At 38.5% G+C, this 14009-nt stretch overlaps 1 protein-coding gene across 1 annotated transcript in view; it reads left to right on the forward strand.

The window, feature by feature from the left end:
• Positions 1 to 14009, forward strand: part of LOC120727518 (nectin-1-like) — a 55723-nt gene that overhangs the window by 951 nt on the left and 40763 nt on the right. Inside the window, exons 2-6 of the mRNA XM_040021834.1 lie at positions 367 to 702; positions 834 to 1136; positions 1213 to 1345; positions 2272 to 2273; positions 10915 to 11253. Coding sequence (XP_039877768.1) covers positions 367 to 702; positions 834 to 1136; positions 1213 to 1345; positions 2272 to 2273; positions 10915 to 11253 — 1113 coding nt within the window. The remainder of the gene's footprint in view (positions 1 to 366; positions 703 to 833; positions 1137 to 1212; positions 1346 to 2271; positions 2274 to 10914; positions 11254 to 14009) is intronic.

Consider the following 14009-nt stretch of genomic DNA (forward strand, 5'->3'; position numbering starts at 1 on the left):
TCGTTGTCCATAATAACGTCTATGCGTTATTATGGACATCGCCCACAGAACTTTCTTTCTTTCTTTTTATTGCTTTATATTTCTGTTATCATCACAAAAGTTACTGCCTTTGAAAAATATTTTTTATTGCTAATAAAAACCATGGTTTGGACCTTTGACCTCTAAGAAAGATGGACATTTCACAATAGTTAAACATTTATGCACACAATAGTGGTAGAAAAAAAACGAATGTGAATTTGGAATTTGAATTTAGAAAAAGGTATAAACAATTCCTTTAGGACAATGACCGGACTTAATAAGAGTGACATGTTAATGACAGTTTACTTTTCTGAAAGTTCTTGACTTCTCAAACTTTATCTCCTGCAGCTCTAACAGTGGTCCAAACACAGCAGACTGTGCTGGCAGCAGTGGGACAAGATGCTGAATTCAGCTGTCAGCTCTTGGACACTAAAGACGTCCTTCAGGTCACATGGCAGAAAATCTCACATGATGTGGAGACAAATGTTGCCACCTACAGCAAGCAGTTTGGTCAGAGAGTGAATGATGGATTTACAAATAAAGTTGAGTTTAAATACACTGGACTGCAGAACTGCTCCATAGTCATCAGGAATGTGACGGAGCAGGATGAAGGCTGCTATCACTGCCTGTTTAACGCTTATCCTGACGGCTCTCTGACAGGGAAACCCTGCCTCCATGTCTTTGGTAAGAACTTTATCTTCTTTAACCAACAACAACTGCTTCAGACATTTATGTCAACATTTACTGGACATAAATGTGTGAGCAGCTGGTGTGTTTGTGAAAACATGTTTATGATATTTCCTGATCCTTCACAGAGCTGCATGAACCTGTTGTTGATGTCAGAGACTCAAACTCTACTGAAGAGTGGGTTGTTTCCTGTTCAGCCACTGGTCGACCTGCTCCCACTGTAACACTCAGTGTCTCACAACAAGACCTCAGCTTCTCACAGTACAACACTGTCAGTGTGTCCAACACCAACGCTACATTCACTGTCACCACTACAGCTGTGCTCTCAGGTTCACGTAAACACAGCACACAGGTGGGATGTGCAGCACGAGTGCTCTCTGCTCCTCACAGAGAGGTGATGGTGACGATTCCTCATGATGATGATGATGATGGTGAGAAACTCTTTCAAAGTCATTTATTTATGAACGAATCATTACTCTAATCTAATGTTTGTGTTTCTTTTTCCAGGGTTAAATGAGACATCAGGATCTAATCAAAGAAATTTAGGTATGTTAATGTTTGTACTTCTTACAGATTCAGTGTATTGTTACTTTCTAGGTGTTCAGATTAATTTTTTTCTCCTTTCCCGTTTTTTCTCAAAGTTCTCAGGATTTCAGTCATGGTGGCTTCTGTGTTGTCGGTTGCCTGTGGCTTTTTAGCTCCACTCATCTTTCTCCAGCTGAGAAAGAAAACTCAGAGCAGGTACTCGTCTTAAACATCATCTGTGTTGCACTGTCTCTCTTTCATTCAACTGATCAAAGTTTGTGCAGCTTTAACTGTTCTTGAATCCTTCAGTCTGTCACACAGGGAGACGCTTAAAATACTTGAAACCACAATCAGAAATAATTCCATCTTTATCATCCGGTCATCTCACATTTGGAAAGTTACTTCATTCTTTTTCACTCTCTGATATGCTGAGACATTTGACCTCTAAGAGACCTCTAGAGCTTCTGTTTCTCTCATTTATTCGTAATATGATGTTTACTGCACATCAAACAATCTCTGATACATATTCCGTTGTGCTGTCTGAGCTGTTAATCTGTCCAGAATACTTTGGTTTGCAGTATTAACAGAGTCATGTGTCACTGTTTTTGTTGTATGTTAAGGCATGAAACACCTTCAGTCAACCAAAATGAAAACAGGCTTAAAAAGTGGAGACCTGAGAGAAACCAACCAAACCACGATCCAAGCCTTTCACCTTCACTTGCACAAAGACTTACTTTTTAAGAGCGTTGACTTGTTCTTTGGAGCAGGGTTTGCAGCTAGATGTCCGACTTTTCTGGACAGCACACATGTTTAAATGGACAGCTAGCATGTTCTGAACTCTTTTTTAACTGGACTTAATCAGTTAAAACTGAATTTACAGTAACTAAAGTGTCTGTTTTCACTTCCATTTCCTTCAGTAATCAGTGTCCTCGCCCTCTTTGTCTTTGAAAACAAATTAGTGCCAGTATTAATTTGTACAACACTAATGATTCACTTGATCTTTGAAAATGTGCTCAAATGATTTCAAACACTAGATGTTAGCGGTGTAGCAATTCTGTAAAACCTTTAATACCTCGATTGTTTGAACACAACTTTTGCCGATACCTCAAAATTTCTTTAGGGTGATGGTATAAAAAAACAACAAAACAGTATAACTGTTTTGTTACCAGAGGTCTGATCACTCGATCAGGACTGTATCATGTGAATAATGTATCTTCATTTTACTTTCTGGATGTACTTAATTTGCAGAGACCAAGTTTTGTGTGCATCTGTAGTGTAGTGGTTAGTGCGCTTGATTGAAGAGAAGAAGGTCTCTGATTGGCAGCTCACACGTTTTTTTACTCAGGAAGAATTTTTGTGTTTTTCAAAATGAACTGAATGTGATTGAAGTGAGAGTTTAAAGTTGACTTGTTTTGAAATGTCTCTGCTTTTTCACTTTTACAGTGTGATGTTAGGATTTGAAACACAAACCCAGAATCATATTGATGTGTTGTGATTTGCTTTTTTAATGTAAATTCTTTGTACTATTTTTTTATAACTTTTTTTAAACATTAAACCTTTTTATACAATAATTTTGGATGACTGGTTAAACTGCTTTTGCAGCCGAATACTCTTCAAATACAAATAACCACAATTAAAATCCCATATTGTGTTCACTTAGACGACAACAGATTTTCATGTGAAATTACACAAAAAGACCACATGAGGTCTCTGTTTATTCATGATGAAGGTATGGAGGCTTTTCAAAATGTGAAAAAATGACATACAAATACACATGTTTATATTTACATTCATGAAGTTTTCAGTTCTCAGCCCAGTAATAATTGTCATGTAAGACCATGCTGGTGTTTCTTGTCAGGTATTGTTGGTATAGTGTTTTAGTGGTTTTATTTAGTACTTTTGTTTATCTAGAAAAGTACTTTTAGTCTGATAATACAGCAAATCAGAGACGAAGCCTCGACGAAGTGAATTATGAAGAAGCTAATTAGGTTACCTGTCTGTTATTTGGTGTGTAAGTAATCCTGAGCCTGTTTAGCATCAGTAGCTCACAGCTGAAAGAATAGTTTTAGGATTTTCATGATCAACCTGCAAACTATTTGCAGTTATATTGAGGCAAAAAATGAGATATATTTAATACTAACGATTGTATTTTATTTTTCAAATTTTAATTGTCTGTTTAATGCTATGTCCACAGTCAGAAACTGTTTCCCCCCTTCCTCCTCTTGGTGTCTCTGTGGGTCAAACAAAAGGAAGGAAATCTGTATGATCAGTGGCCTTTACACATTGTCCAACGTGAGCATTACAAACACTTCTGTTAGGTCCATATGGACTGTGAATTAAGTTGGCAGGTAGCTTTTTTCTTTATAAAAAGTGGACCTGCATGTTGTTACCCATATTTCAACTGAGTGTAAAAATACAGAATGTCTAATTAGTGATGTGAAGATAACATGTAAACTTTCATGCAGTAAATTTTAGTCTCTTGCAGAGTTACAGTCACCGCACCAGCACACATTTTCATGAAGCACGGTAACGAAGTGATCTCAAGGAAATACCCTTACAGAGGAGCTCTGTGTAGAAGGTCATCATTAAAAAAAAAAAGGATAAAGACTCACCGTTAGAGACAGATGAGGACAGAATTATTAGCAAATGAGAAAATTTCACTTTTTAAAAGCTATTTCCCAGGTGCAAAGATTTGAAACACAGTTTGATCTTTGGATGTTCGCATTATTTTATTTTTCTCACACAAAGAAAATCATTTCATAAAAATAAAAATGATATTAATGATTTTGCTTTTCTGTGTATGACGGGTCCTGACTGATCAAGAATAAAAATTACATAAACAAGGTTAATCAATCAAAAACACAGGATAAGAAAGTCGTTTTATATTTTTAATGTGTGCACATCTTCAAACTAAACATCCTCATGTTCACTTCCTGTTAGTCAGAAATTTACTCAGCTTTAGCTAAGCAGATAATTTCTAATCAGAGATCAAAGTGTTGGAGTTTTAACTGAATGCTGAATGTTTGCCTTATAAACCTGTTTCATGATTTTTTACTGATTTATCTTTAATATATTAATGTCTCAATTTCCATATATTTATTGTTGGTCAGCTGATTTGTTTAATGGATTTTTCCTGTGCTTCAGATGTTGACATGAACATAGCTCATGCTCAGTAATTTCTTTTCTTAAAGCAGCTTCAGTTTAGCCGCATTTTGATCCGCATCAGTGACTCTGAAGCTGAAACTAGCCACAGTTTAGGGTCACATGAACAACTTGCACTTTAGCTGCAAATACATAATAACATCTTAGAACAAATATAAAAACTTCCAAACTCTCTTTTCTTTATGGACAGGCAGTTTCTTTTAACCACTTTAAATGCACTTGCTAAAATAAATAAATATCTATATATAGATATCCTGTGACTCAATGATCTGAGGTGTTTCGCCGGAACAGTAACCCATTACTTTCTCAGCCGTGCATTTCCTTTCAGTTTAAAGTTTTAGCGTGTGGAGCCACGATGTCGCATCTTGGACTTTCATTTTATGTTATTGCCCTTTTTTTTCTTGGAGTCTCTGACAAAGGTGAGAACAAACTATGTTAATAAGCCTGCATGTATGTATGTGATGTATTTCTCTCTCATGTTCGATAGTTTCCCGATCAGTCTTACTAATTTTCTAATCATTTGAATTATGTGGATTTATTATTTGGAGATATTCTGATAAATGAAAACTTGAGTTTGTGTAAACAGTATAATGCAATAACTTTAAATAATGTGATGAATTATTATTACTTCACCGATTATTCTGTCAAAACAAAAGGAATAAGTTATATTTAGCACGATGAAGTAGAGAGTAATGTGAAGTAACGCTGTTTCTGATAATAGCATGTCCACTGTGATGATGAAAAGCGCATTCTCCCAATCAGCACAAATTAGCAGATCAAAAACAATCACATGCGCTGATAGAGGAACAGTAATGATGCAGTAATGGATCCGTTTTCATGCACGTGTTTCTCCCCAGAAACAGCACGATGACTCAGAGCAACGAGCGGCAGCTGAAAGAGAATCAGTGTGTTTGACATCAGAACATACTGCTGTGTGTGGATAAATGTGCACGTGTGCCGCAGCTCTGCTTCATTACAAACTCTTCCACCATGAACATGAAGTCTTTGTAACAGCTGACATGTGCCAGGTGCAGAACTGCACAAAACATTATTTACAGTCAGATCCTGAACCATCAGAATAAATATGAACCTACACAGTAACTGTTCACACTGCTGTCTTTTTATTTCCTGCGTGACCTGTAACACTGCAGGCATTTACTAAAGTCGGTATTTTGTACCAAAAGTTTCAGACATGAATCTAACTCACTTCCAACGTGAGTCACACTAACCGCAGCATTGTCACAGATGTTCTGTAGGGTGTAGTGCAGATGTGAGAGATAAAAGTAGTTTGTGTCGCAGGGGTGTGTGTGTGTGTTGTGTGTGTGACTGCAGTTTTTGTTCATTATGGACCAATTTCTGAATGTGAATACATATCTGAAATAAGTTGAGTCACTGTAAAAACTGACTTGATTGCACCTGTGTGTCTTGTATTGTGGATCTCCTCCTTGACCCCGAGGCTTTATGTTACAGTTCAGTGGTTTCATCAAATTCTGATTCATCAAAGCTCCAGAATTACTGAGGCGCAGAAATATGCAAAACTGTAGTGGGTCCGATTTTGTAGGAGATATTTTGTTTTTGCATAGTGTCTGTGAATGCTGCATGAACATTTACCCCTCACTTAGCTCTTTAATCAGAGGCTGGTTATAAGGAGCAACTGTGGCCTACTCCCTGACTCCTGGCATTTGACACTCATTCCTGTTGTAGGTGGCGAGGATCACAGCCTGTCGTTAAGCATTGCAGCTCGAACTCATTTCCCCTGGTAACTGTTTAAGCGGTCTAACTGTGAAAGGGTGGTAAGTAGGATCCTTGTAGGTTGTCCGCAATTTGGCTTATAGTAGGGTGGACCCTGGATAACTGTTTTTCTCCCTTGTTACAGGCTTACAATCTCCTGCCGTCTTCTCCAAAAGTTGATTCTGTTCATCTGGACGTAGCGTTTCTTCTTCAGAAGAAGTCACTTGGATGAGTGACGAAACGTTTCTCCCACAAAACGCTACGTCCAGATGAACAGAATCAACTTTTGGAGATTTACTTTCCTGGATGATTGAGAATGCATCAAGACTCCTGCTGTCTTGTTGTAGTCTTGTGTTGCTTTGTTGCTGTCATGTTGACTGGCATTGTTTGGTTATTCTCTGTTTTATGGTGTTTTAGTGTTAACTTTTTATTACGTTTTAATGGTGCTGGTGTACCATTTGCATGTACCTCTGCTGCACTGCACTCAGTTGGTGTTCAGCTTGGATCTGCCAGATGTTGCTTTTAATTGAAGTTGTATTTTAAAGTGCATGTGTGTGTGTGTGTGTCTCTGTGTGTGTTACTGTTTCTTTCTCTATTATTTATTGAGGTGTTTTGTGTTTTGATTTATAGATTTAATTTTATTTGCTTTAGTGGAGACACAACTGCTTCCACCTGTGGTGGAATTTCTCTCATGCATGTGAGTGTACACACTGAAAAGCAAATATAGCACAATATTTTAAGTTGCAGTAAGAGTGGAAGTAAGGATTGCGGAGAGACTGCAGGGGTGAGTAATTAGTGGCACCCCTTGGGCATTCCTCTCTGTCGGTTGCCTCCTCTGGTGGCCAGTCTCCACCATTAACTATTTTATTGAGCTGCTATTTTAACTATGCCAGCATCGTGGCAGGGAACCTTGGTTTGTTTTGGGTTTTGGGTTTTTTTTTTTAAGTAATGTTGGTTAATAAAGTGTCTTTATTAAAGGTTTAGTATTGGAAGTCCTGCTCCTTAATTTCCTGTTTTCTTTTCCTCCCCTTCTCTCATTCCAAATATAAAGTGTTGAGTTATTCAAAATGAGAAAGAAATGTAAACAGAATGAACAATGGTGACATGGACCTAAAGCTGTTAGTCCAGTGTGTGTAACTTTCCCAGCTCTGAATACCCCTGAAGATGTAAACACAGTAAGCGCACCAAAATGAGCTTTGCAGTTTTGTTGCTGAAAACTCTTCAAAAACAAATAAACATAATTAAAGTCCCATATTTTAAACACTTAGCCGTCAACAGATTTTGAGTGAAATTACACAAAAAGGCCACATGAGGTCTTTGTTTATTCATGGTGAATTTATAGAGGCTTTTCAAAATGTGTACAAAAGACACATAAAATAATGGTAAATGGCCTGTATTTGTACAGCGCTTTTCTAGTCCATAGGACCCCAAAGAGCTTCACACTACATTCAGTCATTCACACACACATGATGGCAGCTACATTGTAGCCACAGCTGCCCTGGGGCGCACTGACAGAGGCGAGGCTGCCGGACACTGGCGCCACCGGGCCCTCTGACCACCACCAGTAGGCAAACATGGGGTTAGTATCTTGCCCAAGGATATTTGGCATGCAGCCAGGAGGCAGCCTGGGATCGAACCACCGACCTTCTGATTAGTGGCTGACCTGCTCTGCCACCTGAGCTACAACCAGCCCAATACGTATATCGATATTTACATTTATAAAGTTTTCAGTTCTCAGTCCAGTAATATTTATCATGTAAGACCATGCCAGTGTTTCTTGTCAGGTATTGTTGTATAGTGTTTTAGTCATTTTATATTTTATTTGGCAGCGACATCAAAAACTGGTGTTTTTGTGTGTTGAGTGAGGATTACTCACTCATTCAAGTGACTTCTTCTTTTACTATAGTAAAAACGCTACGTCCAGATGCACAGTTAATTAAAGTTCATTACAAAAAAAAAAAAAAAAAAAAAAAAAAAAAAAAAAAAAATAGTCACAATGGGGCTATTGTGCCATCTAGTGAGTCTATCATGGAAGTGGTTCACATGAGGCAACGACTATACTACCAATTAACTCGGAGCTGGACGGACTTTGAATTCAGAACGAAAACTTTAATAAAAAGATTTTAACCGAGCACTGAAGTGTCGAATAGAATATCCAAAGAAAAAAATGTTTCATTTATTTATTCCATCAGTTAAACATACATTTCCCCTTCATTCCCAGACAGGATTTACAACAAATTCTACTAATATCCCAGCCGCACATGAGACCTATCAAACCAAAGGTCCAAGCAAATAGCACTACAATGCTCACTAAAAACAATCAATATACGTACTATATTGATTGATTTCCCTGATCTGATCTAGAACTTGATTGATTTAACCATTAAAACCCTTGAAAGTCGAAAAACACGCATTAAAAATGAGCACCTACAATACTGAATAATCAAAATCAAACAGCCAAAGTCTCTGAGTTAATCGTCTGTGGAACTTCCCACAGAAGAGCGCTGACCTCACGTCACTCACCCACTAACCTTTCAAAGCTCCTCTGCTGACACGACGGAAGGCAGCAAACTGCCAGGTGACACTTTCTACAAGATAATTCACACAAAAAACCCCGCTTCACGAATCATTTAGTAGTAAAAACAGAGCAGTTCTGTGTACAAGGTAAGTATTATTTTTTTCTTTTTAAAGATAAAGACTTACCTTCAGAGACAGATGAGGGGTTTTTAGTTCTCCTTTTAAAAACTATTTTCAAGGTGTTGTTTAGCAGAGCAAAGTATTTTAAACGCAGCTTCTCCAAGTGTCCCAGTTTGAATTTTGGATGTTTGCATTTTTATATTTTGCTCACAGAAAGAAAATCATTTCATAAAAACAATAATGATATTAATAATTTTGTTCTCATGTGCACTCGTTAAGCTGCTCGTTTTGATCAACCTGAAATTAGCCAACAGTTTAGTTTCACATGAACAACCTGCAATTTAGCAGCAAGTACACAAAAACATCTTAGAACACATGAATTATAAAAGCTTTTAAACTCGATTTTCTTTATGGACAGAGAGGTTTTTTTAACCACTTTAAGCGCACTTGCTAATATAAATAAATATCTCTTTGTTTCTCTCTCTCTATATAGATATATATACTGTGACTCAGTGTCGGAGGTGTTTCCCCGGAACATTCACATTTCCGTTCAGTTTGAAGTTTTAGCGGTAAGTGTGGAGCCACGATGTCGCATCTTGGAGTCTCATTTTATGTGATTGCTATCTTTATTCTTGGAGTCTCTGACAAAGGTGGGAACAAAGTCTGTCTTAATGCAACTCTATATAATCTCTCTCTCTCTATCTGTATATATATATGTGTGTGTGTGTGTGTGTGTGTGTGTGTGTGTGTGTGTGTGTGTGTGTGTGTGTGTGTGTGTGTGTGTGTGTTCGATAGTTTACCACTCAGTTTTACTAACTTTGTAATCATTTGAAGTATTTGGACTTTCCCATGTTCAGCACGTAGGCGTCAAAGTGACAGATATTACTCAAGTTATGATAAATGGAAACTTGAGTTTGTGTAAACTGTGTAATGCAGTAACTAACAATGAGGCGTGAGGTTATCTGATTTTTACAAATTTACAAATTGGGAAAAATTGGCAAATTAGCGGATGAAAAACAATCCTGACAGGAGAACAGTAATGATGCAGTAATGGAGCCGCTTTCACGCACGTGTTTCTCCCCAGAAACAGCACGATGACTCAGCGCAACGAGAGGCAGCTGAAGGAAAATCAGTGTGTTTAATATCAGAGAGGCTCGTGTTAAAAAAAGCTGCGTGTGGATAAATGTTCGTGCGTGTCCTTGCACAGCTCAAGTTTCATCCAGAGGACTGCTTCATTGCAAACTCTTCCACCACGAACATCAAGTCTTTTTAACAGCTCACGTGTACAATGTGAAGAAGAACACAGAGCATTATTTACAGTCAAACCCTGAACCATTAGAATAAATATGAGCTTACATAACAACTGTGCACACTGTTGTCCTTTACTAAAGTCGATATTCTGTACTGAGAGTGAGCAGACAAGTTTGCAGGGTTTCAGGATTTGAGTCACATTTCTGCACAGAGGCACATAATGAAAAATGTCTCACACTAAATGACTTTTGCTAAGTACTTTTTCTGCTCACTCCCTACAAACCACAGCAAAAGGGACAGTTACAGTATCTTCATTAACATAGGGACTGTTGGGGCTCTGATCATAAATGTTCTTCTGTCCACTGTATAACTCAGCTGTTACACAGAGATTTAGAGGTTCATAGTGGAGCAGTTTGTAATACCTCAGATTTCTCTGGATACTCCCTGAGTCTCAGGACCTCACAGTCCCCTGACTGGTTCAATCTTATATCAAAAACAGAACAATTGCCCTTCGGCCTCCTCTCATTTAGCCGAATTGCCGCGCTGTTTACAGAAAAACACTTATACTCTGTTATATGCTTTTAAATATTCATATTTAATGTTTCGTCAGGTCTGCTCATTTCTTTACTCTTAATTTGCAATGCTCTTTTTGAAATGTCGGTCAATACTAAAATCCTCCTTGTAGTGTTAGAAAATCCCCTGCAGCAGTTACTGTATACTATTGGGGCAGTTCTATTCAGGAAGGAAACTCAAAAATAAAAAAATAAAAAGACTGTAAAACATGTTATGAACAGTGAGAAAAATAACAAAAAAGTTTTAGCAGTGAAACTCCAACTTTGTGTGTTACAGTTCACCTGAACAAAAACTGAATGTGCCTCACATCTCAAACTGTATCTCCTACAGCTCTAACAGCAGTGATCCAAACACAGCAGACTGTGCTGGCAGCAGTGGGAGAAGATGCTGAATTCAGCTGTCAGCTCTTGGAGACTAAAGACGTCCTTCAGGTCACATGGCAGAAAAGCTTACATGATGTGGAGACAAATGTTGCCACCTACAGCAAGTACTATGGTCAGAGAGTGAATGATGGATTTAACGATAAAGTTGTGTTTAAATACACTGAACTACAGAACTGCTCCATAGTCATCAGGAATGTGACGGAGCAGGATGAAGGCTGCTATCACTGTCTGTTTAACACTTATCCTGAAGGCTCTCTGACAGGGAAACCCTGCCTCCGAGTTTATGGTAAGAACTTTAATCTTCTTTAACAAACAACAAGTGCTTGTAACAAACATACTGGACATAAATGTGTGAGCAGCTGGTGTGTTTGTAAGAACATGTTGATGATATTTCCTGATCCTTCACAGAGCTGCATGAACCTGTTGTTGATGTCAGAGACTCAAACTCTACTGAAGAGTGGGTTGTTTCCTGTTCAGCCACTGGTCGACCTGCTCCCACTGTAACACTCAGTGTCTCACAACAAGACCTCAGCTTCTCACGGTACAACACTGTCAGTGTGTCCAACACCAACGCTACATTCACTGTCACCACTACAGCTGTGCTCTCAGGTTCACGTAAACACAGCACACAGGTGGGATGTGCAGCACGAGTGCTCTCTGCTCCTCACAGAGAGGTGATGGTGACCATTCCTGATGATGATGATGATGATGATGATGATGATGGTGAGAAATTGTTTCAACATCACCGATTCATAAATTAATGATTACTCTGTGATTCTAATGTTTGTGTTTCTTTTTCCAGGTTTGGATAAGAAGTCAGGATCTAATCAGAGAAATTTAGGTGTGTTAACATTTGTGTTTTTAAAGCCAGTTTTTATGTTCAATTTTTTTTGTCATTTGATAGTTGTTCACATTATTGTATCCTTCTATCTCCTGTTTTTCTCAAAGGAATCAGGATTTCAGTCATTCTGTTGTCTGTGGTGTTGGTGGTGCTCTGTGTCGCTGCACTCATCTTTGTGGCTTATATGAAAAAGAAATCTCATAGCAGGAAATCCTCTTAAACACTTCCGATTCCTCTCTTAAATGTTTGTGCAGCTTCATAAATCTTTCAGTCTGTCGCACACACAGTTCAAGATGAACGAAACACCTGAAACCTTAAGCCAGACACACTCAGGTTTATTGGTTATTTATCATCCTGTCATTTTGTGCTTGGAAATTTTTGTCATTCTTTTTCACTCTGTTATGTTGTCACATTTCAAATCTTCCAACTTGCTTCTAGAGCTCCCTTTTTCCCCCCCTCCAATCTGATGTGTACTACACCTCAGTAGACTCTGCTGCATTTGTCTTTGTTCTGTCTAAGCTAATCTGCTCAGAATGCTTTGATTTTGCACTATTAACAGACAACTGCTGCAATGTTTTTTTGTTTTTTTTCTGGGACTGAAACACCTCCACTCAAACGCGATGATAATCACCTCAGATAATGGACTCCTAGGAGACACCAACCACGATGATCCAGGACTTTCATCTTTATGAGAGCCAGCTAGACTCAATTCTGAGTCTATCTCCACCTGTCCTCATTTTTTCCAGGTCCTGGAGTCCCTGAAATATGGAGAGCATAGTTACTGAATTGCTTCCAGCAGCCCTGCCAGCCTCCCTGGCACAGCCCCTCCTTTGCAGCGGAGCCACAGACCACACTCTGCCACAGTCCTGTATGTCTCTCAAGAGTTTCTGGTAAAGGATTTGTGAAGACCTGTCCACATGGTTTAGTTGCTGCATTGCAACCTCAAACAACTATGTATTTTAGGTGACATAAGTGAATTAGAAATGGAAGCAACTACATTGCACATAGTTCTTACTGCATTATCCATCGCTAAGAAAACTGTCCTCATGAACTGAAAGTTCAAAAATAATTTACGTGTTACTCAATATAAAATGTACTTCTACATCACGTCTGGAAAGAATCTCGGCCTCTTCTAAAAACCTGGGTGACCTGGATTCTCTCTGGGCCTCACTGATCAGTTCCTTTAGTTATTGGTGGTGGTCGCTGTGGTCTGTCTTCTTGAATACCTTCCGGGCCTTAACTCTGGGTGAGCCTGGGGTCCCACCCTTGGCTCACTCTGGGGTGGCCGGCCTCTGGCAGGGTCGGCTGGTTGTTGCCTCTGGTCTTCTAAGGCCTTAGCCCTTTGACAGTGAGGGCATCTTGTTACAGATGCAGCAGTTGATGACCCGTTGTGCTCTTCCTTATTATTTCTATTTATTTCGGTCCTTTCTCTTTTCTTCTCCCCCGCCTCTCAGCTATGGCACATTTACACGATAATAATAATAACAATAATAATGAAAAACATAAAAACAAAACTCAATAAAAACAAAACTGAATAAATAAATAACAAGAGGAGCCTATAGAGTTTACAGATCTTCTCTTGGCAAAGTAAATGTGTTTGGCACAACAGAGCATTCAGTTCATGATTCTGCTTGCAAAGGCTGCCAGACAGGACAGTCAAAATAAGAAACAAAGATAGCTAGCTAGATATATTAATTAATATAATGGTACATTGCAATTTTACTCTTAGTAATTTGTGCTATTTATTTGTTTATCTATTTATCGATTTACCTAAACACCAGAACCCAAAGTTGCATTATATAAATATTGGCTTATTCTGCTTATTCCTCCTAACTTACGTCGTAACTGGAAACTGCTTTTATCCTTACACCATAACCTTACATGCCATTCAGCTTTGTCCCCTTTACTTTATGCTTTAAATACATTACAGCAAATCAGACATGAAGCCTCAACTAAGTGAAGTAAGTAGAGGCTAATTTAATGTCTGTGTGTTATTTAGTGTGTTAGTAATTCTGGGCTCACAGTCTGTTTAGTTCAGCATCAGTATCTCACAGCTGAAACAAACGGTTTAGGATCTTCATGATCAACCTGCAAAATATTTAAAAATCTATGAAACTATAACAGCTGAACACTGAGAAAGAAAACCTTCCACTTGAAATACAGAAATCTGGAAACGAGGCCACGGGACGTAACAGTGTGTG

The sequence above is a fragment of the Simochromis diagramma genome, unplaced genomic scaffold, assembly GCF_900408965.1.
Source record: "Simochromis diagramma unplaced genomic scaffold, fSimDia1.1 OVJJ01000356.1, whole genome shotgun sequence".
Taxonomy (NCBI): Eukaryota; Metazoa; Chordata; class Actinopteri; order Cichliformes; family Cichlidae; genus Simochromis; species Simochromis diagramma.